The sequence below is a fragment of the Xyrauchen texanus genome, chromosome 8 (assembly GCF_025860055.1).
Source record: "Xyrauchen texanus isolate HMW12.3.18 chromosome 8, RBS_HiC_50CHRs, whole genome shotgun sequence".
Lineage (NCBI taxonomy): Eukaryota > Metazoa > Chordata > Actinopteri > Cypriniformes > Catostomidae > Xyrauchen > Xyrauchen texanus.
Genome location: NC_068283.1, coordinates 29,786,509 through 29,811,952, shown reverse-complemented (window position 1 = coordinate 29,811,952; position 25,444 = coordinate 29,786,509). Strand labels below are relative to the sequence as shown.

The following is a 25,444-nucleotide window of genomic DNA, read 5'->3' as shown; positions in this document are numbered from 1 at the left end:
AACGTGCTCAACAAGCCATGTGATAAGATGCACGGATTGACTGTTTCAGACGCGGAGGCAGCTGAGATTCATCCTTGGCCACCCGGATTGACCACGAGGACTTGGAGCACATTGGGAATTGGGCATTCCATATTGGGGAGAAAATCAGGAAAATAAATGTATTCCTTGAAAACCCTATCGTTTTGGATAAATGCATCTACCAAATGAATAGGTTCAATATCAATAAATGCCAAATTCAGTGTGTTGAAGGGATAGTTTACCCAAAAATATAAATTCTGTCATACTTTGCCGCATGTTGTTCCAAACCTGAAAGCCTTTTTGTCTTCCTTGAAACACGAAAGGAGATGTTAAGCGGAATGACAGACTCAGTCACCATGCACTTTCATTGCATGATCCGGGTATTATAATCCCAGTTGATTCGACATGGATGCAGGACAGGTCATAGCTGGGGAAAGGGTGCGAACCGCTGCTGTCATTATTTGCTATAGTTTTATATAGGTATCAGTAAAGGGGAGCATGAAAGTTCTCAAGAGAATTTGAAAGTTCTTGGTGGAGTGTGTATGCTCTGTATGGATGCTGAATAAATCCACAAAGCAGAAAATACACTTACAGTTATATTTCTAAATAATGTAAATTGAAAGTGCAAAATGGAACGGTAATAAAGCTATTGTTCTAAGTTAATGCTTATTGGTCTAACTGTGCATTTACTGACGGAACACTTTGCTACACTTCATGACTACTGCATTTTATTTTTGTATTTTTATTTTTTTTTACTTGTTAAATGGATTTTGTTTCGAATTCTTGTTCTTAACTGGTTTTAAAATGAATACATAAAAATGATAGAAATTACAAGATATACAAAATTTAAAGCAATTTGAGTTGCCATTGTGTATGAAATGTGCTATATAAATAAACTTGCCTTGCATGGAAAAAAAGGTGCAATAAAAGCTAATGGTGACTGAGACTGACGTACTGCCAGATTTGGGCGATCTATCCCTATAATGCATGTTCTGATCAGTGTGTACTGTTGATTGTTCTGAGATTTGAAATTTGTGAGTCTCTGACAGTATGAGTGTCATACTACACTTCAAAACCATTTCCATAATGTATGGATGAATTATGGGGTGGTATGGATCAATGTGATGTGTGTCCTGCAGAGAGGGAGATTATTCTCTTAAAATATCCTTCTGGGAGTGACTCGTCTAAATAATGTGCTTGTTGATGGAGCATTAGCTTGGATAGGGACTTGAGGGTGTGAGACAGTGTCTCGCTCACACTCTCTCTCATATAATCTCTGCTTTCTCTCTCATTATGAGGCTTTAGAAATGAGCCTGATGCTTGATGTTTTGCCCTATAGGTTTGAATTCCCAGAACAGTTACCTCTGGATGAGTTTCTGCAGAAGACAGACGTTAAAGACCCGGCCAACTACATTCTCCATGCTGTGTTGGTGCACAGCGGAGACAACCACGGGGGCCACTACGTCGTCTACCTTAATCCAAAAGGAGACGGCAAAGTGAGTGTCACCGCACCAATAGTGAGAACCTTTCATTTCAGGGGTCCCTAATATTTGTTTTGTTGTCTAATGGGTTGGCTCTATGGGTGGTTTCTTGTTGCATGATATGTTTTGTGAATTTCAGGGGGAGAAATTAACCACAATTAAGGCAAAACGCAGTAACTAAACATTTTGTCCCAATTGAGGTACGACTGAAATCTGGACTCTTCAGCCACGCTAATATATTTCAGTTTGATAGTGTGTTATTTTAGCTATTTATGCCTCATCCACACTAAAAAGGTGTTAATCTTCTCCGAACATGAGTGTTTTAAAATGCACTTCATTAGCACATTCTTTGGAAAACTGACATTACGAAACTGAAAACAAGAGTTTTTCAAACAGCAAACTGGATTAGTGTATATGTGGCATTAGACTGATCAGTGACAGACAGGTTGCTAAGGTTCATGTATATCTGGCTGGATAGTCAAAAGAATTAAGCCATTTTTCTCAGTTTGTGTTGGCTTAGTTACTGCGTCTAGCCTTTTAGGTCTGTGAAGTATTGCACTAAATTGCATGTTTATCTATTGTATTTGCTGTAGTCTAGTGGCAAGTACTGTTATAACTAGTTTGTTTTCGTTTGTCATTTCGTGTGCCTGATCTCATTTGGAGTGTTATGAAATGTGGTGTATATATATTTTTTTTGTATACTTGACGGTAAATTATATTCTCAATTTAATGTCTGCTTGTTTTTTTTTGTATTTCAGTGGTGTAAATTCGACGATGACGTTGTTTCGCGGTGCACTAAAGAAGAGGCCATCGAACACAATTACGGTGGTCATGATGACGACTTGTCAGTGCGTCACTGTACCAATGCATACATGTTGGTGTACATCAGAGAATCCAAGCTCGGTGAGTTATTTCCATATATTTTTTTGCAACTGCCTTGAGGTTAATTTGCGATTGCGTTAGCATTTTACTGTGGAGTAATTTCACTACAGCTGGGACTGCACAAGTGGCTGGGATGTAAGAGGAGCATGTGAAATTAACAGATACCTGTATCAGCAGATACATTTAGCCATGTGTTGCATCAATCTATCAGCCCTTCTAACTCAAAACAACACTATTCTCTGCTGTGGGTTTTGTGACCTGTACTTGTTTTCATAAGTGTTGTTCCCTTGGCCAGGTGAGGTCCTGCTGCCTGTCACAGACTTGGACATCCCTCAGCAGCTGGTGGAGCGGCTGCAGGAGGAGAAGAGGGTGGAGGCGCAGAAGAGAAAAGAGAGGCAGGAAGCTCACCTTTACATGCAAGTTCAGGTATGTATCTGCTTCATGTCTCCCATTCTGCTAGATAAAATGGTTAATTGCAGGTCTTGGTTGCTGAACCAACATTAAGTTTAGAGTTGGGTGCTGTTGAGACAAAGCTTTTATGTACCCATAACATTTTTCAATATATATTTTTTTTTTATGAAAACATGGGCTAAAGTGATGTTTTTGACCTTTGTGCCACATCTCACTGTTTTATGCAGGAGTGCTGCATCATTTTAGATGCTGTGTAAAGTTAAAAAGAAACCTGTTTTAAGACGCCTGCATTCTCTTCTATCTGTTACGCTGTGTCTAGTGGTTGTACTGAACAGCCCCTTAAATTGCATGTATTATTCTTTAACTTCTATTTCTCAAATGATTCAGTGTCTTTGTCTTAATGTAGATGGTGACAGAAGACCAGTTCTGTGGACACCAGGGCAATGACATGTATGATGAAGAGAAAGTAAAATACACAGTGTTCAAAGTTCTGAAAAGCTCCACTCTGGCTGAGTTTGTTCAGAACCTCTCACAGACTATGGTAAGATTTCCTTAAGATTACATCTCTCTCCCTCTGATACCCTGCATGCTGTAATTTCTTCATAATCCACTTTAGTTTTCTATGGCATATTTTGGTATGTATATTTATAGATTTTGCAACTTCTGTGTTTAACCCTATCAAGATTTCTGTTGATATACCTGTACAGTATTTATGTTCAAATATCCACAAGTAGTCATTGAGATTTGTTGTATTTTTTGCAACGGTGTCTTAGGAAGATGTTTTAGTTTTGTTTTTTGGGGGGGGGTTTTCCTGCAGGGATTCCCACAAGACCAGATGAGACTCTGGCCAATGCAGGCCAGAAGCAACGGCACTAAACGGCCAGCCATGTTGGATTATGAAGCCGATTGCAACAAGTCTGTAAGTATGCGCACTACATCTGTAACAGTTCATACTGTAGTCATTCTTGTTTTGAATATTGCTCTGCACATCAGGATTAAGCTGTTCATCTCAATGTCCAATGCAGATGATTGACTTGAGTGATAACGAGAACCCATGGACAATATTTCTGGAAACGGTAGATCCAGAAATGGCCGCCAGTGGTGCAACGTTACCCAAGTTCGACAAAGACCGTGAGTTTCAACATCTGTGTCTAAGACCCCATTTTCAGCTAGCATTAAGATGCGTCCTGGGTGATCCGATCGCATGTGGTCAGGTGAGACACATCACTGTTTACATCTGGTCACTTAAATGCGTCTCCTGTGTCCGCTTGTGATAGGATTTGGAGGAGAGGGACTCCGTTTCATGACGACATGCATAAATCACTATGTCAGCTTGTTACTGCATGATAATAAACCGCAACAAAGTCAGAAAAGACAAAGAAAATGCTGAAAAAATGTTCTTTTTCTGATCGTACGGTTATTTCCTTTTTTTGAGACCACTCGTAACCGGCAAAGTTTAAACTCTTGTTTTAGTGCAGCGGTTGATTGACAGGCGACGGGTGGTGCTTATCTCCTGCTGGGACACGTACAGGAAGGATTAGCCTTTACACCTCAAATGTGATGCAGTCATATGCATTTTTGACAACATTCGTATGAAGTTTTTGTGGTCCAAATATAACGGTTTAGACCTGTATTTATTACTGACCACATGTGATCCGATGACCAAAAATGCATCTTAATACCAGGTGGAAACGGGGTCTAACTGAGGCTGTATGTTTCTTAAATCTAGTTTGATAAAAATCTATCTAGAGTGACTAGAGACAACGTTTTGTATTCATTAGTTCTGATAGTGTCCATATTATGTTTGTTCTGGCTTTCAGATGATGTTATGTTGTTCTTGAAGATGTATGATCCCAAAACCAGAAGCTTAAATTATTGTGGACATATCTACACGCCTATATCTTGTAAAATACGTAAGTAATCAGAGCAGTGTATAGGATTGTTCTCATTAAGATTTATTTTCAAAGATCTAATTGAGCAGAAGTCAATCCTTTAAGCTTACTCTTCATAACCCTCCCCAAAACTCACCCGAACAGGAGACTTGCTGACCGTTATGTGTGAAAGAGCAGGGTTTCAGCAGGGAACTAGCCTTATCCTCTATGAGGTAAGACATTTCAGTGTATTCCTAATAAGAACATGGACAACATGGGGTTTTTTCTCTCATGAAAGGTGAAGTGTGTAATTTTTTCAATGTTAAAATAATTTTTTCCCAGCTTTATTTGGATAACCAACTATAAGTAAGGTATTCATAGAGCTGTAGTGTTTATAATTTTTCAGAGAAATCAATCTAAGACATTTATCAAATATTGCTGTTAGTTTGAACAGCCTGACCAGCCTAACACAGCCACATTGGCTCAACCAATGATGTGAGTTTGGTGCTATAAGTGTTGCGGAATTTACACACTTCACCTTTAAATTTTGTTACAAAGTGATATGGAGCAAATATTTGGTTCAGGTAAAGAAAAATATACTAACTAATATGCCCGTTTCTAATGAGAGATAGACATTGCATAAAACAATTAGAGGAACAAGGAATCGGCCCAAATAGGAGCCCAAAGCTAACTTTGTGTTCTGTACTACAGGAAGTTAAACCGAATTTAACAGAGCGAATACAAGACTATGATGTCTCCCTGGACAAAGCTTTGGATGAGCTGATGGATGGAGACATAATCGTTTTCCAGAAGTATGTATTCACCATCTTATATCTGCAGTCAATTTCACAGGTTAACAGCTCTAAAAATGAATTGTTGTTTTGTTGTGCCTATACCAGGGACGATCCTGAAAATGACACCAGTGAGCTGCCGACTGCAAAAGACTACTTTAGAGACTTGTACCACCGTGTGGATGTCATCTTCTGTGACAAGACCATTCACAACGACCCAGGCTTTGTTGTGACTCTGTCAAACCGAATGAACTACTTCCAGGTAGGTTTTTGAGATGAGAATATGCCAGTCTTTCTAACACAGTCCCTCTAAGCTGAACCTCTGGGAAATACAGTCAGCATATTTGTATTTGCAGGTGGCAAAGACTGTTGCACAAAGGTTAAACACTGACCCCATGCTCCTACAGTTCTTCAAGTCACAGGGGTAGGTCTTCTAATCTTCCCACATTCATAGACAACTTGTTAACATCAGGGTATCTTAAAAAACTAAAATTTTCAGGCTGTGTTGCCGGAGTAAACCTTGCATGTAGGCCAGAATGATAACATCAGTCTTGTCTGTTGAGGATCTCTTTGGAGACATTTGTATACTATTGAAGGAGTAGTTCACCCAAAAATGAAAGTTTCTCATTAACATACGCTGATGCCATCCCAGATCTGTGCCATACATATCTATCTTCAGTAGAACACACATTTAAGTTCTGGAGGTCCTTATACTGGAAGTAAACTGGTGCCATAAGTCTGCTGGCTGTTTGACAGTCCAGGCATATTTAGGCAGCATAAAAGTAATCCGCACAACTCCATTCAATCAATTAATTGCTTCATTATTGACTGGATTGGTTGAGATGTGTGGATTACTTTACTAAAAATTTAATTTACAAAAAATGTAATTTACTTAAAAAAAATTAAGTGAATACAGAACCATCAAGTAAACGTGGAAGTGGTTCAACCAAATGGACGCCATCTAAACCGGTGAGAAAATGCAGGGAGAGAGGGAATGAGAAATTTTTGTGCTGAACGGTTTAATGGTGAAAAATATTGGCCGAGTAATTCCAGTGTTGACTAGCAGCATCAGTACAGTTTAGTTGACTAGTCTTGCACATCCCTCCTTCCTATCAGGTATAGAGATGGCCCAGGCAACCCACTCAGGCACAACTATGAAGGGACTCTCAGAGACCTGCTTCAGTTTTTTAAGCCCCGGCAGCCTAAGAAGCTCTACTACCAGCAGGTGAGAGGTCTAACCTTCCACTCGACATTCCTATAAAGGGCCCATTATTCCTATAATGAGCCCTTCGAATCCGAAGCTTTTGACACCTATATTTATTCCTGATTTTGTTCCCTACAGCTCAAGATGAAGATTACAGACTTTGAAAACAGGAGGAGTTTCAAAGCCATATGGCTCAACAGTATGTTTCGAGAGGAGGTAAGTACATTCTGCGGCAGCTCCTAAGATGAACAAATTTGGTTGATTTATGTGAGAGAGAGAGATATATATGTGTGTGTGTGTGTGTGTGTGTGTGTGTGTGTGTGTGTGTTTTAGGGCTGCACAATTAATCGAAATAAAATTTAAACCGCGATATGACCTTGTGCGATTTATTAAATTGCAAAGGGCTGCAATTTAATTAAATAAATAAATAGTCTGCTCCCTTCAAAGTTTATTTGCGCTGCTTTGTCCAGTCTATATTAAATTAGAGCATTGTTAGTGTTTTCAGTGTGGTTCTGTGCTTCACAACTCCCTCTCATGCTTAGAGTAACAGAAGTGCTCTTGAGTTCGGTTCCGTTTGCTTACGTGCGCTAAACGCTTTATTTACACTAAACTGGCGCCTCCTGCGTGAAGTGTTTTTTATTATCTGCGGTAGCAGCATTTCAGTGTCCGCATGGCACAGGTATCATAATAATAATAAGATTGAGGCACTAACAACTTGCCAAAACTATAGTTTGTATAAATCTGTGGAGTGGTTAAAAAATTAAGTTTTAATGACTTAATTTAATGAAGTGTGTATGTAAACTTCTGACTTCAAGTGTGTGTATAAACTCAGCAAAAAAGAAAGGTCTCTTTTTCAGGGCTATGTATTTTAAAGATAATTTTGTCAAAATCCAAATAACTTTACAGATGTTTATTGTAATGGGGTTTAAACAATTTTTTCCATGCTTGTTCATTGAACCATAAACAATTAATGAACATGCACCTGTGGAACGGTCATTAAGACACTAACAGCTTACAGACAGTAGGCAATTAAAGCCACAGTTATAAAAACTTTCTACTGACTGAAAAACGCCAAAAATAAGATGCCCAGGTCCCTGCTCATCTGTGTGAAGGCGCATTAGGCATGCTGCATGTAAGCATGAGGACTGCAGTGCTTTAGTTAACAGTGACATTGACCAGAAATCTTACATATAACCAGTTTTGACAGAGCTGCTGATAAGTTAAATGATAGCATCGATTGAGATGAAAAGAAAATTGGAGATCGGTATCGGATTTTAAATTCCTGATTTGAGCATCCCTGTTGTATTTACTTCAACTTCACATGCAATGTATATTTGACAGTTTACGATGTTCTGCATTTCTTGAAATGCTGTAATCTCCTCCTTATCTGCCATGCTTATAAATTTGTATAATTATTTGTAATGGTTACTAACTTTGGAATTGTGCGACTGCTTTACTTTGTTCTGAGATTGGTGCCATGCATGTACACACAGATCAGCTTGTCACCGGTTTGTTTAGAATCACACACAGACCATGTTCAGGGCTCGACATTAAGGCTTGTCCGCTTGTCCGGGACAAGTGGATTTTTTGTAGGACAAGTAGAAGAGAAAATTAGTTGTCCGACCGGACAAGTTAAATTTCAAACAAAATAAAATGCCATGTTACTTCACGTTATGTGCCACTCATTACGTCTATTTTACAGATTTAATTTAATCGATTTGAAACTAACACATTTTTTAATAAACACAAGATTTTGGCGCATATCCAAGGGTTTGTCGCGAGTGTGGAGCCGCGACTGCATGGAACAGAGAGCTGGCGCTGAACACTTAGCGTTTTCCTATCAACAGTGGAAACAACTTAAATACTCTATCATTTCTGGTCATACTGAAAATAATAATACATAATTTGCAACTACTTTTATTTGTGTAAACTCACAATAACAAGAAAGCGTGCTTTTGCAAAATAAAATAAAACAATCAGGCGGGCTTTCATGGTCTCCGTGAACTGAAACTGAACTGAAACAAAATATAGTCTATGTAACGTTAGGCTAAAGCTTGAAATGTCCACTTTTAAAGAACCAATTCGAATCGAAAGAAAATAGCCTAACGTTACCGTCTGATTATGCAATCCATATGAATTTCTCTCTAAAAGGCATCCGCTTTACATCGGAGATGGAGGTATATTTCCAGCAAACACTGATTTAGCAAACATTAAAATGCCTCGATTATTTTTCAGGTTATAAACAGAAAAGCTCCAAAAACAAGAAGTCACCTTAAACCAACAACATAGGAATTAAAAGCGGGAACGAAATTTTTTAACCAAATGGAAAGATGAATTCGACTGTGTTATTTATGAAGGCGGAGTAATGTTCTGTGAAGCGTCTGTCGAGCATAACCCAACCTAGCTGACAAGTAAGTGGCGTTAGCTAGCTAACTTAAGCGTCGGCAGCTGTGTAGCTACTGTAAGCAAGCATTAAAAGCATTAAAGCATTAGTTCAACTCAAAATGAAAATTCCATCTAATTTTCTCCTCCAACTTCAAAATAGATCCGACATCTTTGTTTTATTTTATAATTATTAATAAAAAAATAATATTTCAGTGGCGTTTCCAACGTCATGAGACCAGCACAAGACCAACAATTGTGGTTATAAAAAGTATAAATATTTTTTTTTTTTAGAAAATGAGCGATCGTTTAAGCTAGATAAAGACCCAATTCCTCAGCTGGGAGCGTGCACAGCCCTTTGAAGCACTTCAAAGCCCTTTTTAAACTGCATCGATTTGGACTTCAGCGTGTTGTTAAACTTAATCATATTTATTTAGGCATATCATATCAGTTAATTGCCTAGGCATTGTTTCTAATTTAAAATAATCTATTATTTTGATTTCATTTCAACTTTATTTCAATTGCTGAGCAATGGTTGAGCTTGAAGTCCATTGTGTGGAGAAAAATCCTGAAATGTTTTCCTCAAAAAACTTAATTTCTTTTCCACTGAAGAAAGAAAGACATGAACATCTTGGATGGCATTGGGATGAGTAAATTATCATAAAATTTTCATTTTGAGGTGAACTAATCCTTTAACAGCATTTGTATTGGTTGTACAATGTACATAGTTAAATATTACTATTAGCCATTTGCCTACTTTAGCAAGTCACAGTATTTCCAAGCCCTGATAATGTACGAACTGTAACTGAGATGACGCAGTAAATAATTCCTCTTTCAAGTAACTGCACAGTCTGTATGTTACCAAAGGATCTTGGGACGAAGCTGCAAAACAGTACATAACAGAAATTGTGTAAATGTTTTAAATGCTTTCAATGGTTTGTTCGAATTCTGCATTAGCAAAACACAAAAAAATAAATGAAATTATAAATCTTTACCCGGGCAAGTGACTTTTGTGCAAGGACAAGTGAAACATAAATTTACTTGTCCGAAGGACAAGTGCCTCAAGAAGTTAATGTCAAGCCCTGATGTTTATCTGTCTTTAAATCACAGCCTTTTGTGGATTATCACATATGACCAACTTGACATTTTGATTAATTGTGCAGCCCTGAAGGATCATGAAATTAGTCTGCTGATGTGCTCTTTATGAAACTTAGTGGCCAAATGAAAGCACATTAAAATCATTGTGATATTTACAATATTGGTCAATGTTAAATTGTCAGCAGAATTGTTGATTTTATCATCGTTATTTGATGTCGCCCAGCACTAGTCTGTTCTCACCCAATCAATTGATTCGTTTCAGAAGACATAGATAAAACCACTGTCTTATGAACTACCTTTAAGCTACCTATTTATATACATTTTAAGTTGCACAATATGTTTCAACCATGATCTGCACATTCATTAGCCTTGTCTACTGTCCTGAAAACCTCCTCTCTCTTTTCCTCCCTCATCAGGAAATCACACTATACCCTGACAAGCATGGCTGTGTTCGAGACCTTTTGGAAGAATGTAAAAAGGCAGTGGAGCTTTCTGACAAGGGCTCAGAGAAGCTGAGGTGTGTTTTCTCAACTTAAGTCCTGAGTAATGGAAAGCATATATTGTTTCATTATAGGTGCTCAAGGCAGCTATGAGAATCTTATTGTATTTCTGCTGGCTGAGAATGTCTTAAAAACTAACTTAAGGTGGAGTCCTAGAGAAAATGTTATATCAGTCAATCTTGCATTAAAACTCGCTGACACTACTGACATCCTGATGATGTTTGGCACTCCTTTCACTGTTTAAGGATATCAGCCTTACATTTTCTTTCTCCATAGGCTGTTAGAAATTGTCAGCTACAAAATTATTGGGGTTCACCAAGAAGATGAATTGCTAGAATGTTTATCTCCGGCAGCCAGTCGAACATTCAGAATAGAGGTAAGAGAGAACTTGTATGTGCCAGACACCCTCAAAGCCCAATCATTCATAAATATCAGTTCTCGAGTAAAGCCTCTTAAAATAATTTAGCATCCATTTTGTGCCTCCTTTGTGAATGCTGTTTGCTTAAAAAGAGTTAAATGTCTTCCATGGCAGGAAATCCCTCTCGACCAGGTGGACTTGGACAAGGAGAATGAAATGCTGATTCCAGTTGCACATTTCCACAAGGAAGTCTTTGGGACATTCGGAATTCCCTTTTTGCTCAAGATTCGTCAGGTTTGCATTAGTTTGAGTACATGTGTAAATGGATGGCTGTCATTGGTTTGATATGAGTGTGTCTGTTGTAATGTGTTTGCTTATGTTGTGGCAGGGGGAACCTTTCAGAGAAGTGATGAAGAGAATTCAGAGCATGCTTGACATTCAGGAGAAGGAGTTTGAGAAGGTAAGATGAATTTGAAATCACACAATAGATCTTATTCAATAATAGTTGTTTACAAATGTTCTTATTGTTTAAAATATATGCTGCATTCACAGTAGGTGCGAAACAGGTGCTTAGCCTTGTTCAAATCTTTATAAATCTGTATTCTAAATGAGCAATCCAGCACTAGCCGTTAGTTTGGGTGTGTATTATGTTAATTACTATCTCCAATTTTAGGGCTTTTCTCAACCTCACCTGTACAGCCATTTGTCACTCTGCAAATATTACCTCATGCTCTCTAAAGATGTGATCTCATCTGATGGCACGCACAGCAAGAGCTTAGAGTAAAGCCAAGTGTGCCACCTTACAACAGTTGAAACACAACCTTTTATATAGGTGTAGATTACACATGACCAGCTGAATCTACACGTGATTATTGGAAAACCATTCCAGAGCTCACTTGTATTTTTCTGAAATAAGACTTTATAATAATTATTAGGGATCCTGTTATTGCAAATATTAAATAAACATCTGATCGCGGTTGTTTGAACCAACCGGTGTTATTTACGATAACCGGGATCATTGAGCATTCAAATTCCAATCACATTTTAATGTCCAAAATAAGGGAATTTTAAGGGAATATACTGTATAAATGCCATGAACGGCGCTTTTGTGTCATTCAGTTGAACTCCGAGTCCGAACGTCACTGAGCCGCACCGCAGTGGTCAACCAGCTCCTGTCCGGAAGATTGCGTGAAGCACATCCCAAGAGCTCTGATGATACCAAACTCCAGTGAAAATATAAACGAACAAGTATAAAGTTTGATAGTGAACGCAAAGTGCTCCAGTTTCACTTGAAACGATTGTGTAATTGCAAATGTTCGTGGTTAATGCAGTGTTTTTTTTTGTTGTTTTTTGAATCCCCTTTTCTCTCAGTTTGGAATGCCCAATTCCCACTACTTAATACATCCTCGTGGTTGCATGGTTACTCACCTCAATCTGGTGGTGGGGACACGTCTCAGTTGCCTCCGCTTCTGAGACCGCCAATCCACGCATTTTATGACGTGGCTCGTTGTGCATGACTCCACATGTGAAGGCTTATGCTACTGTCCGCGATTCCTATTATGCAAAATTCACTTTTACATGGTGTTTGTACATAAATGTGAGTCGGCAGTGTGTATACACAAACACCCAACAATGTTAAAAGTCCACCCACTCCTCTTTCTTATATTTTTATAAATCAAAAACAGTGTGTCAAATTGAATTGTTTTTCTTTCAATCAAATGTTTGCAAATTGCCTTTCTGAATGTGCTTGTTAGCTGATTCTACAGCTAATGCAGCTAAAGTTACCATTGTCTCTGATTGTATTCACGGAGACCAGAGCTATGTCTGGGCGGGGAGCAGCAGCTCATTTGCATTTAAAGAGATACACAAGAAAACAGCATATTTTTGATTCCACCCAAAAAGAGGCATATAATAAATGATCCGTGGGCTATTTTGAGCTGAAACTTCATAGACACATTCTGGCGACACCTGAGATATTACATCTTGTAAAAAAGGGGCATAATAGGGTCTCCTTTACGAGGCTTCACACCTTTTTATGTATGTATTCTCTGTCTACTCTATATGGAAATGTGGAGTTAAAGAAAGTGGCTTCAGTGCATCTCTAATAATAACTTTTAGAATTTGTTCAATTATTCTACACTAAGGCTCATTTTAAATAATCTTTCTCTGTTTTGGTTTTTGACCCAAGTTTTCACTTCAGTGCATCACAAATAATTATGTTTGTATTTTTTTTTTGCGTACATGTGACACATTGGTTTTCATTTTTGTTCCAGCCTATATATGTATAAAAACATGTACTCTTATTGACAACATTCAGACCGGTTTTACACAAATATACAGGTGAAACTCGAAAAATTAGAATATCGTGCAAAAGTTCATTAATTCAACTTAAAAGGTGAAACTAATATATTATATAGACTCATTACAAGCAAAGTAAGATATTTCAAGCCTTTATTTGATATAATTTTGATGATTATGACTTACAGCTTATGAAAACCCCAAATTCAGAATCTCAGAAAATTAGAATATTACATGAAATCAATAAAAAAAAAGGATTTTAAATACAGAAATGTCGGCCCTCTGAAAAGTATAATCATGCATATGTACTCAGTACTTGGTTTGGGCCCCTTTTGCATTAATTACTGCCTCAATGCGCGTGGCATGGATGCTATCAGCCTGTGGCACTGTTGAGGTGTTATGGAAGACCAAGATGCTTCAATAGTGGCCTTCAGCTCTTCTGCATTGTTTGGTCTCATGTCTCTCATCTTTCTCTTGACAATGCCCCATAGATTCTCTATGGGGTTCAGGTCAGGCGAGTTTGCTGGCCAACCAAGCACAGTAATACCATGGTCATTGAACCAGGTTTTGGTACTTTTGGCAGTGTGGGCAGGTGCCAAGTCCTGCTGGAAAATGAAGTCAGCATCTCCATAAAGCTTGTCTGCTGAAGGAAGCATGAAGTGCTCTAAAATGTCCCGGTAGACGGCTGCGTTGACTCTGGACTTAATAATGCACAGTGGACCAACACCAGCCGATGACATGGCTCCCCAAACCAACACCGACTGTGGAAACTTCACACTGGACTTCAAGCATCTTGGATTGTGTGCCTCTCCATTCTTCCTCCAGACTCTGGGACCTTGGTTTCCAAATGAGATGCAAAATTTGCTCTCATCAGAAAAGAGGACTTTGGATCACTGAGCAACAGACCAGTTCTTTTTTTCTTTAGCCCAGGTAAGACGTTTGACATTTGAAGCCCATGTCCAGGACCCGTCTGTGTGTGGTGGCTCTTGATGCAGTAACTCCAGCCTCAGTCCACTCCTTGTGAAGCTCCCCCACACATTTGAATGGCCTTTTCCTGACAATCCTCTCCAGGCTACGGTCATCCCTGCTGCTTGTGCAACTTTTTCTTCCACACTTTTCCCTTCCACTTAACTTTCTATTAATGTGCTTTGATACAGCACTTTGAGAACATCCAACTTCTTTTGCAATTACCTTTTGAGGCTTTCCCTTCTTGTGGAGGGTGTCAATGATGGTTTTCTGCACAACTGTCAGGTCAGCAGTCTTCCCCATGATTGTGAATTCAACTGAACCAGACTGAGAGACCATTTAAAGGCTCAGGAACCCTTTGCAGGTGTTTAGCTGATTAGAGTGTGACACTTTGAGCCTACAATACTGAACCTTTTCACAATATTCTAATTTTCTGAGATTCTGAATTTGGGGTTTTCATAAGCTGTAAGCCATAATCATCAAAATTATATCAAATAAAGGCTTGAAATATCTTACTTTGCTTGTAATGTGTCTATATAATATATTAGTTTCACCTTTTAAGCTGAATTACTGAAATTAATGAACTTTTGCACGATATTCTAATTTTTCGAGTTTCACCTGTATATGCAAACACAAAGTTAGTGAATGAGACTGGATTCACACATAAATGGGAAACCTAGAAATATCAGGAAATTAAAAAAAAAATTCCAGGCCTGGAAAGGTCATTTGAAAAATGTCATAAAAGGTCAAGGAATTTCTTTACAGAATTTGTTACTCTCTGCAAATCGTTCTTTTGAGTCTGTCAAAATGGTCTGAATAATTGGTCATTTGAATTCATCTGAATCTTAAGTTTAAAAAATAACCTTATGCAGCACTCCCAACCCAACTGGTAAGGTCATGGAAAGTCATTGGTCAAAATGTGTAGTAACATTTTATGAGACCCATTCTCTGTTGGTTCATATTGATTCACGTTTTTCCCTGTAGTTCAAGTTTGCAATAGTAATGATGGGCCGGCATCAGTATATCAATGAGGAAGACTACGAGGTGAATCTGAAAGACTTTGAGCCACAGCCAGGTATTTAACCCCCTTAGCCTCTTAAATCTCTCCCTTTAACATACTATAAAAGCAGGGGAGATATTTGGTAAGATGAGAGACGTCATCTTTGAGCTATTATTAATTATAATTTATTTTTTTTACTCCCCCCTCAGGAAACATGTCTCACCCGAGGCCTTGGTTAGGGCTCGACCACTTCAACAAAGCTCCAAAGAGAGGTCGCTACACATACCTGGAAAAAGCTATCAAGATTCACAACTGACGAGCCCTGCTCTAACTGACCATACTAAAGACTTTAACCAAACCTCTTGTGTGCACCACTTTTAACACCTGCTGTCTGGGTACACAGGCACCATGTATGAAGTCTTCAGCAAATGGAGTGACTGCTGATGCTACCATTTTCCTTTTAGAGGCTGTTCGATTTGGCTTCTGTTAATATTGACTGCCTATTTGTCTGGAAGAATGAATTGAATTTTAACAAGGGGGAAGCAGTATGTCGTTGGCTTTTTTTTTTTTTTTTTTCTTTTTAATTTTGTTTTAAAAGAATTGTTACGGCAAGATAGCTGCTGCATTGTGAGGTGGAAGAGATGGGGATGGAGGAGTTTTGTAATTTTTGCAGAAGATGAAAAGGATATCTCCATCCTTCAGCAAAAATCGCTGCATATGGCTGAGGCTTTTGCTAGTTGCCCTGACATGGTTGTCTCATTTTCTGGTCCCTTAGTGCAACTAGTCAATTGTCATGTTTACACAATTCTTTCTCACTTAGTTTGGTTGGAGAAATTCAGTTTGTCTTCTCTGGAAAATCCTGTATAATAAAATAAAGAGCCACAGCATCCGTTTTAAAAATAAATGAAAATTAAATTGTCTGTACTTCATCTTGCACGTTGGCACTTAATATCAGAGGTTTTACATTTCACAGCACTGTTAAATGTAATCTTTGGTTGGAGTTTGATTTGCATATCCCTTTGGGTTTCTCACTCTTTTTTTCCCCATGAATTGTTTGTCCCTTCAGCTCCTCTGTCAGTTGCTGTGGGATTGTTCTGATAGGGAGGGGAGGGGTCGTGTACTGACGGCTCCAGATTCATTGTACTGTTTGTTGGCATGAGGCTGCAGACATATAGTAGACTGGTTCAGGACAGAGAGAAACCAGCATTAATGAACCAATACCAACGTTTTTTTTTGTTTAAGCACAGAAGGAATGCTCTCTAGTGGATAGTTGGCTTTGTAAAAACCATTTAAATTGTATATTTAACAAATGAACATGTAAAATGAAAAACACAGATTTGTTGGGTACAGATCAGTTCAGATGTTCATATTCATTGTGTGTAGTTTTATTTTGGATCCTGGCAGTTTCATTTGGTCTTTATTTTCTTTTTCCTTAACTAATTGCAACAGTTTGTCTTGTTTAAGTGCAGTACACAGATGACCTGCAGATCACGTCTTTCTTTTTGATTTTTTTCCAGTCCTAATTCCTCCGTGTAGCAGCAACTCTTCCTGTATATTGCCTTTTTGCTGGAAAATGTATGTTGAATAAAATTTTCTATAAAAGCTAAAGCCATGGTCTATGGGGAATTGTGGCCTGCAAGACTCAAATGAGAAGGCGACAAAGGTGACTAAGGCTGTAAGAGCCATTTCTACAGAAGTAAGTAATACATGTTTGTAATGCAAAGTAAAAACTGATAGAATTTAAATTTTGGGGTAAACTATTGCTTTAAAGTACATTGTAATGTGTATACAAAGACTACTGGGTTGTTATTAAGGTATTGCACACTGTATTTTTATTATTACAACAGCTCTATTTAAATGGACTTTATGGACATTCCTGATAAGAGATTCAGAGAGAATTGTTACATAAATGAAGAATTGAGTAATAATACTTAATATTGAGCAATATGGAATGTAAGCTTTGACAATGTGATATCCATTGTTATTTGACGTAAAGGTCTGATTTATTTTTTCGCATTAGAAAACTTTTACACAAACAGATAAGTACTTTTGAAAAATCTTTAAAATTATGTACACCCACATGAGATGACAAGTCGTATCTGTTGCCCAATATAGTTTGTTTTAAGTTACATGGAGCGGGTCGCCACGTGGGTGCAGATTTGTCTAATGACCAGGCGGCTATTACTCGCTTTATTTCATTAACCCTTATTTTTCAACAACACCTTAGTTCACGGAATACATTAATCATGGCTGATTGCAAATAGAGCATTTGTACAAATGCATTGGTAACTGAAAAATGTATGCTACATATACGACACAAGAGTCCATGTATGGTCATGTTAACCAGCGCAATATTAACGAAAACTACTAATGTGTGCATTTAAACAATTAAAGGGGTCATGACATGAATCAAATGTCCCTTAATCTGTTGACATTTAAATGGTCATTGTACTATAAAACTATACTGTTAATTTCAGAATTAAAAACGTCCTCCCGGCATTTGTTGAATCCAAACTGCCAAAACGACTCATTCCCAACATCATATTCACATTGTGATGTCACACTGTGGTAGTAATTTGCATTAGACCGCCTCCACAACAACACATCAACGCCTACATTACCTTCCCTTTTTCTCAATCAGCTCCATATGTCCTGAATTAGTATATCCTGACATGAATTTGTGTACTGGGAATTCATCCACTGAACATTGAAACACTTATGACTCAATCACAAGCAACACACATATTGAAGGTATTAATCAACAACATCACTGTTTAATTACCTATTGTTCGTTTTCACTGAAGATATTCAAACGTAATGTTATTATAACAGATAAATGTATAAAGAAATACAAATATATAGGAGTGTATTTTAAACCTTTTAATAACTCAAATATTTAATAGATTGTTTCACTTTCATGGTGAATATGAATGAAAGACATCTCTAAAGGGAAAACAAGACTTCATAATTTTACACTTGTGCTCATCGCCAAAGACTTGAGACTTCAGAAGACATGACAACATTTCCGATAAGTGAACATAGTGAGCAACAATGCTCCCTGGTTTTTAAAGTGCATTGTGGGATTTTTTAGGGAGCTAACGTTTTTGATCAGTGTCCTGACTACTGAGCTGGGTAGCTGATTGAGACACACCCCTTCTCACTTCCATAACCCCGCCCAGTTGTGTTTAGCATTGAGATGGCAAGGAGAGAGCAGGTCAGTCAAGAGAATAGAGCCAATCATAACAGTGGGTGTTTACTTTCAAGTCTTAATGGAGAAACAGCACCAAAACAGAGCGCTTCTGACAGAGGATCAAAATGAAGGTGGAAAATAATCATGTTTTACAAATATATTTTTTGGGGGAAAACTATTTACTAATTATAAGTGAACTTCAAGGAACATATTAAAATAATAAAAGGCATGTCATGACCCCTTTAAGGTTTAGTGTAGACATCATAATTATGTTTTGGTGATTACAACGAGGGTGTGAGGGACAGAAGTTCTGTCTGTGCAATGGGTTGTACTTTTAAATACCTTGTCGAATGTTCAGTTGACAAAACCAAAAATACACCATAATAAAAATATTTCGGTAGATGAAAAACACCGGTTGTGATAATTACACGTGACTTTTGACATTTAGATTGAATATCCAATTGAATGAACTGTATGTCTGATTGACTTTGTCAACATCATTTTCAATTACGAAAAAAAAAACTTTATGCAGAATTATCAATGACCAGTCCCTATATGTCTAATGGGACATCTCAGGACATGACATTTTATTTCAGTGGATGTGGTAATTATCAAAGACTCTGTCTTGTGCAAGCAAAGTTTCTTGATTTTGTTATTGTCACAAAGGTGGATGGACACCTTAACCACTCTTAACCCCTAACCCTGAGGCCTTTACCAATAAATAGAAAAAAATCTAGAAACAATCAAAACCCTGAGTATTCATATTCATTTTGTGAATGTAAAATGGGTTACAAGAAAGAAACTAAATCAGGTGCGCAGCTAAATGGTTTTCAATTACAAAGGTTGCAAAAGTTTTTACTAGATGACATCCATTATGGTCTGAAAGTGTCCTTCATATAGTGTGCTGCTCCAACAGGTCAGTAGGTAAACAATGTGACCCCCTCAGCCAGAGTGACCTCCTTTCACTCAAAGTGAAATAGGGTTGGAATCACGAACAACATCGCTTCTTTTCAATATGGATGATCTTATTGCATTTCGGGCATGTGTGATAGACGTCTTTGAAAAACTTGGCAAAGAATGGAATCAGACAGCAGAACAAAACAAACCTGGAAAAGGGAAGAAATTCGCATTGATTTGGCTTGTAAACACATGGTTTGATTTTTTGTGTGCAAATTCAATTGGACCCTTACCCGCACAGGATGAAAAGCAAGCACATCAACCAAGCGTAATATCCCACTTTGTAGGTGACATTGGTTAAGACTTGCTGTTGGCAGGTAGTGCAGCTGGCCATTCCTGGATTGCGACCCAGCTCGTACGAATCATAGCCGATGAATTTGTTCTTGGCATCAGTTGACGGGGCTTGAACTACAAGAATAAAAAAGTATGTCAGGATCAATCAAAGGTTTATTTTTTATTTGATTTATTATAATTTTTGATGAATAAGTATTTATTAAACAATGAAATCCTGCTGAGATTTAACATTTTCTTGCAAATTAGGCCAATACCAAGGCAGCAATGGTCAAATACATACAGGGTTGGGAGGGTTACTTTTGAAATGTATTCCACTACAGATTACAGAATACACGCTGAAAATGTAATTTGTAAATGTACTTTGGATTACTTCTTCAGCACTGGTAGATTGTTTCACTTGTTTTGACTATAAAAACTCTGTCAAAATACACATATTAAAAATACATTCTCTGAAAAACCTAAATATCTTATTATTGTTTCTAAAACAAGATAAACCTAATTGATCTTGTTTTAAGGATTTTTAGATATTTTTACAGGAAAAAAAAAAAAATATATATATATATATAATTAAGCATATTCATTTTGCCCTTAAATCAAAGGTCTTACTAGAAAAAACGAAATTATGATCAACGTGAATTTTCTTGATAAAAAAATATGATCGTGCCTGGTAAGACGTGCATGTAAAATAGCTAGAAATAAAATTTTAGGTTTATTTCTATTTCTTATGCTCCAAACTTACTTCTCTGTCTGCTCGTATGAATGTAACATCATAAGAAAGTGTTTCACCGCTGTTCAAATGCACTTTGGATCACATCATTTATATGTATAAATGTTTTCCATCTGAAAGGACTAAATATTAAATGAAACAAATGACAATAGAATGCAAAGTAATCTCTTCAGTAATCCAAATACTTTTTTGAATTTAACTGTATTATAATTATCAATTATTTAAATTGTAACTGTAGTGGAATACAGTTACTTATATTTTGTATTTTATATACGTAATCCCATTACTCGTTACTCCCCAACCCTGAATACAGTACAAGACGTTCTTAAACACCCCATAATATCTAAATTTGAGTTGTGTGACTTTTAGTTTATCTTTGAAGCCCTAAATGCTGTTATACTCCTAAAAGTTGATAAAAGCCTTTATACGCATTTAAAATGTACAGTCTTTATCTTCCTGGAAAACAGACAAAAAAATATTGATGACTCATGCTGCACTACACAAATTTTCGTCCAATCAAATGAAAAAAGGGACTAATTCTTCAAGATTTTTCCCTTCCAAACTTTCAATGCGAATTAAAATTGTGTTCATCAATTTCATGGGGTCTTTAAAAAACATTTTAAAGCACTTTACAACAAACAATTTCCCCCAGATATTTGGCAGGTAACAAACTCACCAGGTCTGGCTGATTCCATTCGCGTTTCACCGATGGTGGAGCTTTGTGGGGTGAACGGTGTGTGCACATGGTAGACCTTGACGTCACCCTTGTTCTCTACTGTTGATTCCGAGAGGAAAGAAACAGATACAAAATACATATTTGTCCTCATGCTTATTTTAAGATTACACGTTTGCATCACTGATGTTTTGGATTTCTTAAGTCGTAATCACTTTGTATGAGTCAGCCGTACTCAGTGGATGAGTCAGCGACTTACTTGGTATGATATAGGGAGGTGGGTTTTTGGTTCCATCAGCACTCATTCTCTTTGGCTGGGTTTAAACTGGTGGGGAAAGTAAAATAATTAGAATATGTCTTTTCTCTGTCCACCATTTACCTCCTTTATACATTTTTATTACCACCTAATGCCACTTAACAGACTATTTACATCATTTGAGTGTCTTAATGAACTGTTTCAAGAAAAAATATAATCTTGTGCTGGAATTTTTTTTATAGTGATAAAATGACAAATGGAATGAGAAGTTACATGTTGAATATGAATAATTAGAATATACAAGATATAATAAGTTTGATTATGTAGTAAATGGATAGTTCACCCACTTCACACTTTAAAATAAGGTTCCATTTGTAAACAATAGTTGGTTAATATGAGCTAACATTGAACAATTGTATTTTTATGAACTAAAATGAACAAAGATTAACAAATGCTGTAAAAAATAAATATATTGTTCATTGTAAGTTCGTGATACCTAATGCAGTTACTAATGTTAACAACTGTAACCTTATTATAAAGTGCTACAGAAATTTCTGTCATCATTTACTCATCCTTATGTTTTTTCAAACATTTATGACTTTCGTCTGTGGAAAAAAGATTAAACAAAAATGAAAAAATTTACTTTTTTCCATACAGTGGAAGTAATTGGTGAAGAGACAAATATTCTGCGTGACAATATTTTTTTGTATTCAATGGAAGACAGAAATGAACATGGGCTTGGAACAACGTAAGAGTCAATTATGGCATAATTTAAATTTTTGGGTGAACTATTCATGTTTTGTCTGTATTGTAAAACAAAAGTTAGAACATCAGAATGTCATCTGGTTTTCTCAGTGAAGATGCTGAAATGGGCAGAGCATATTCACCTGATGAGCAATGCCTTTGAGCCTGAGGGCAAAATACTCAAACACCTTTTCTAATCTTTCTCAAAGAAAATACCCCAAACATAATTTCTTTCTTAATACTGGATAAGCATCAGCCTGTATTATTAATTTCCTTTCCCAGACTTGTTTCACTAAAGAACATCTAAAACACAATCAAATCATGCAACATGCATTCCCATACCGATACAGTACAGCCTTAGATAACACAAAGGCAAACATTTTTCAAGCACAGTTACTGACTGATACAGACGTCCACCCAAAACATAGAAGAGGAATGTTGCTCTGCAACATGTTTGAGTGGTATACTGTACACACTAAAAATAAATTAAAAAAACTCTGATGCTTCTCTTCAGGTGCTAATGGAAAATCAGAGTCATTTCTCTTAAAGGGATAGTTCACCCAAAGATGAGAATTCTATTATCATTCAGTCATGTTGTCCCAAACCGGTATGCATTTTCTTTCTTTGGTTGAACACAAAAGGAGATGTTAGGCAGAGTGTTCGGCTCAATCACCAAACACTTTCATTGTGTCTCTTTTTTAAATATATTTATTTATTTGAATAATTTATTCCTATAAAGGGGCTGTTTTACAGCTATATCATGTTGTGTAAAGAGTGTAGACAAAGAAACGTACAAGCTCCAGCAACTGTTTGCATTTACAAAGGGATCACTTGGGCATAGCCTTGTCCAAAATTGTACTTTATGATCAATAATTGTGCCAGAGCTTTACTCTGAGGTAACATCTACTTATGAGTTGGATTGTTTACAAAACTAAACAAGATTTTTGGATTTCACTAGTTTACCCTGAACCTCTCTATCCAAATCAGATCATCACACACATTTACAATAAATGGGTAGTTGCATAACATTTCCATAAACTTTTTTTTTTCATCAATATCAAGATTTTAGGTTAGAATTAATATGAAGAAAGGAAAGTGTATATCTTAGGTGATATGACTGGTTACAGTTTCTCTTACGTTTTCACAGTTTTTAATTGCATTGTGACAATTTTTTCATGCATTTTTAAAAGTAAAAATATTCCAAGTAGTCTCTCAATTTATAAAGTTTTCAAAAATCACATTATATTAAATAATACTCAGAATAGAATTGGATAAATGCTGTTTAATGCAGATTTAGATGGAGTATAGCATATGTATATTACAATGCAGGACAAGTTAACTTCCCAAAAGTATTTTGGAAGCTAAAAAATAAAACCCTTATCTGTGTATAAGAACACAATGGCAATAATCCCACTGAATTCTATAGTGTAAGGACATTATTGGGGTATTTGGAGTATGTTATTTGGGTGTATATCAGTAAAAGGTGACCTCAAACAGTCCAAATACAGCAGCTATTTTACTTTATAATTGAGGCAAAGCACAGTCAAAAGGCTTGTCCATTCATCGCTCAGGTGAGCTTTGTCTAAAACATTCGCTGTCCTGCTTTTTTCTTTTTTCTTCATTAAATGATGCATTATCACTCTTGCCATTTAACCATCACAAAGCTTAAAACTTAGACACAAAATAAGACATCTTAATCTGTATTGGAACAGAACATTTCTGATTACCCTAAGAGTACTGCAATCTGCCTGCACAAGGACCACAACCCAATAACAGCACAACCCTCACTTACACTTATGATCTAAACACTGATTTCATCCATCAGTATAAAAAAAACATCTTCTGTTTTCTAATGACAAATAACCAAAATCTACTTCTTCTATCATCTTCTTCTACGTCTAGTACCTACTTCTATTATCATTTAGCTAAATTATGCATCTAAATCCAGAAGCACTTCAAAACCACAGATAGTTTGTTGTAAAGAGAGCGATCTTACCTGACCTATTGTGGCTGTTGCTGTTGGTTTGACTGAACCAGTTTGTAAAGAGTTTCCAAGCTTTTCATAGTCACTGTGTTACTCCTCCCCTTAGAATGCATTAACATGTTCTCTCATCTTGTATGAATGTCTTTGTGACAGATAGAGGAAGAAGGCTTTATTTACATCTCTTTCACTGAAATGACTCTAACCAGTTTTGATGCAGGTGTTGACGCTGCAGTTCATGTTTGCAAACATACTTCTGAATGCTTCTGATTCAGAAAAATCATCCAGTTTTACAATAGTATCAGGTTTTGATTTCACTTTCACATGATGAAAATCAAGTGATTTACTGAGATACAGCAGCATAGCTAGACACTGTCTGATAGGGCTGAGGCTAATAGCCCTGAATGTTTTATTGTGGTGAAAAAAAAGAGTACGGCTTAATGTTCATTACATCAGGGTACAAAAGCAACAAGGCAGGCTGCAATTCTGGTTTCAAATGTAAATGAATTCCAATCAGTGAGCCCAACTTGCATTCATTGACAGTTCACACTTTGACTTTTACCTGCTGTTCGTGCTCAAGTTCATCAGACACATTACGAACACCTCGAGGAGGAGCTTTCTATTTTCTCTGCCAGGGCTGGTTCACATTTCCATGTCATGTGCGTGGAGTTACACTGCTGCGTTTGAATAGCGTCTTTGTGGTGCCTTGATTATGAAATGGTTTAAAATCAAATGGCATTGAACTTGTGTATTTATCACTAAAGCAAAATGCTAAACAACTTACTGTTATCAAGCCTTGAAACTTTGCTGTGTTAAACACAACCTGGAATCATGAAAACCAAAGCAGGTGTTTCGAGATGCGTTTTAAGTATTTTTTATCTTTACTCTGTGATCCTATGATGGCGTTTTATAGCCACGTAAAAAAATGAGTCGTAATAGTTTGACAATAAAATTGTAGCATTATGATATTCAATATTGTATGTGAAGTTTCTTCTCGGAATTTTACTTTATTCTCAAAATATTATAAGAAATGACCATTGCAAATCTAAATTGTTTTGATTATATTGTTAGCATTAGTTTCTGCACAATGAACAAATGAACAAATTGAAAAAAAGTTGTAATTTTCGCTTTGAACGGAAATTTATATAAAGTTCTGAACAGGTGTCAGTGTTGTGCATTTAATATAAGCCATAATTGTTATTTAAAAGGTAGGTTGGTCATTTTTTTTTAAGAAGAATTCTTCTTATTTTTATATTTTAATATTCCCTTTGGGCTAAGCTCCGGATGTCACTGAAGTCTAGCAATGCCCCAGCTGAGCTATAATGTGAAATTGCACAGAGCAGACAGAAAAACTGAAATCAG

The 25,444-nt window shown here is 36.8% G+C and overlaps 2 protein-coding genes across 7 annotated transcripts in view; one reads left to right on the top strand and one right to left on the bottom strand.

Annotated features, from left to right (window-relative positions):
• LOC127647864 (ubiquitin carboxyl-terminal hydrolase 7-like) overlaps positions 1-15,679 on the top strand; it is a 28,029-nt gene extending 12,350 nt beyond the window's left edge. For 5 of the 6 annotated variants that reach the window (XM_052132376.1, XM_052132377.1, XM_052132378.1 and 2 more), the window contains exons 13-31: positions 1,358-1,535; positions 2,258-2,402; positions 2,677-2,807; positions 3,199-3,333; positions 3,610-3,711; positions 3,818-3,923; positions 4,613-4,705; positions 4,829-4,896; positions 5,375-5,475; positions 5,563-5,716; positions 5,811-5,878; positions 6,571-6,679; positions 6,797-6,874; positions 10,555-10,655; positions 10,915-11,014; positions 11,171-11,290; positions 11,385-11,456; positions 15,245-15,335; positions 15,470-15,679. In XM_052132376.1, the coding sequence (XP_051988336.1) occupies positions 1,358-1,535; positions 2,258-2,402; positions 2,677-2,807; positions 3,199-3,333; positions 3,610-3,711; positions 3,818-3,923; positions 4,613-4,705; positions 4,829-4,896; positions 5,375-5,475; positions 5,563-5,716; positions 5,811-5,878; positions 6,571-6,679; positions 6,797-6,874; positions 10,555-10,655; positions 10,915-11,014; positions 11,171-11,290; positions 11,385-11,456; positions 15,245-15,335; positions 15,470-15,576 (2,059 nt within the window). In that variant the 3' untranslated portion in view covers positions 15,577-15,679. The remainder of the gene's footprint in view (positions 1-1,357; positions 1,536-2,257; positions 2,403-2,676; positions 2,808-3,198; positions 3,334-3,609; positions 3,712-3,817; positions 3,924-4,612; positions 4,706-4,828; positions 4,897-5,374; positions 5,476-5,562; positions 5,717-5,810; positions 5,879-6,570; positions 6,680-6,796; positions 6,875-10,554; positions 10,656-10,914; positions 11,015-11,170; positions 11,291-11,384; positions 11,457-15,244; positions 15,336-15,469) is intronic. The other variant, XM_052132372.1, reaches the window with a different exon arrangement.
• A 139-nt stretch (positions 15,680-15,818) lies between these two features.
• LOC127647876 (lipopolysaccharide-induced tumor necrosis factor-alpha factor homolog) lies at positions 15,819-24,231 on the bottom strand. The gene is made up of 5 exons (XM_052132393.1): positions 24,098-24,231; positions 21,361-21,426; positions 21,105-21,203; positions 19,641-19,815; positions 15,819-19,556 (listed from the first exon to the last, which is right to left on the bottom strand). Exons 2-5 carry the CDS (start codon positions 21,404-21,406, stop codon positions 19,439-19,441), a joined length of 438 nt encoding a protein of 145 aa, XP_051988353.1. The 5' UTR covers positions 21,407-21,426; positions 24,098-24,231; the 3' UTR covers positions 15,819-19,438.
• Positions 24,232-25,444: the final 1,213 nt, after the last annotated feature.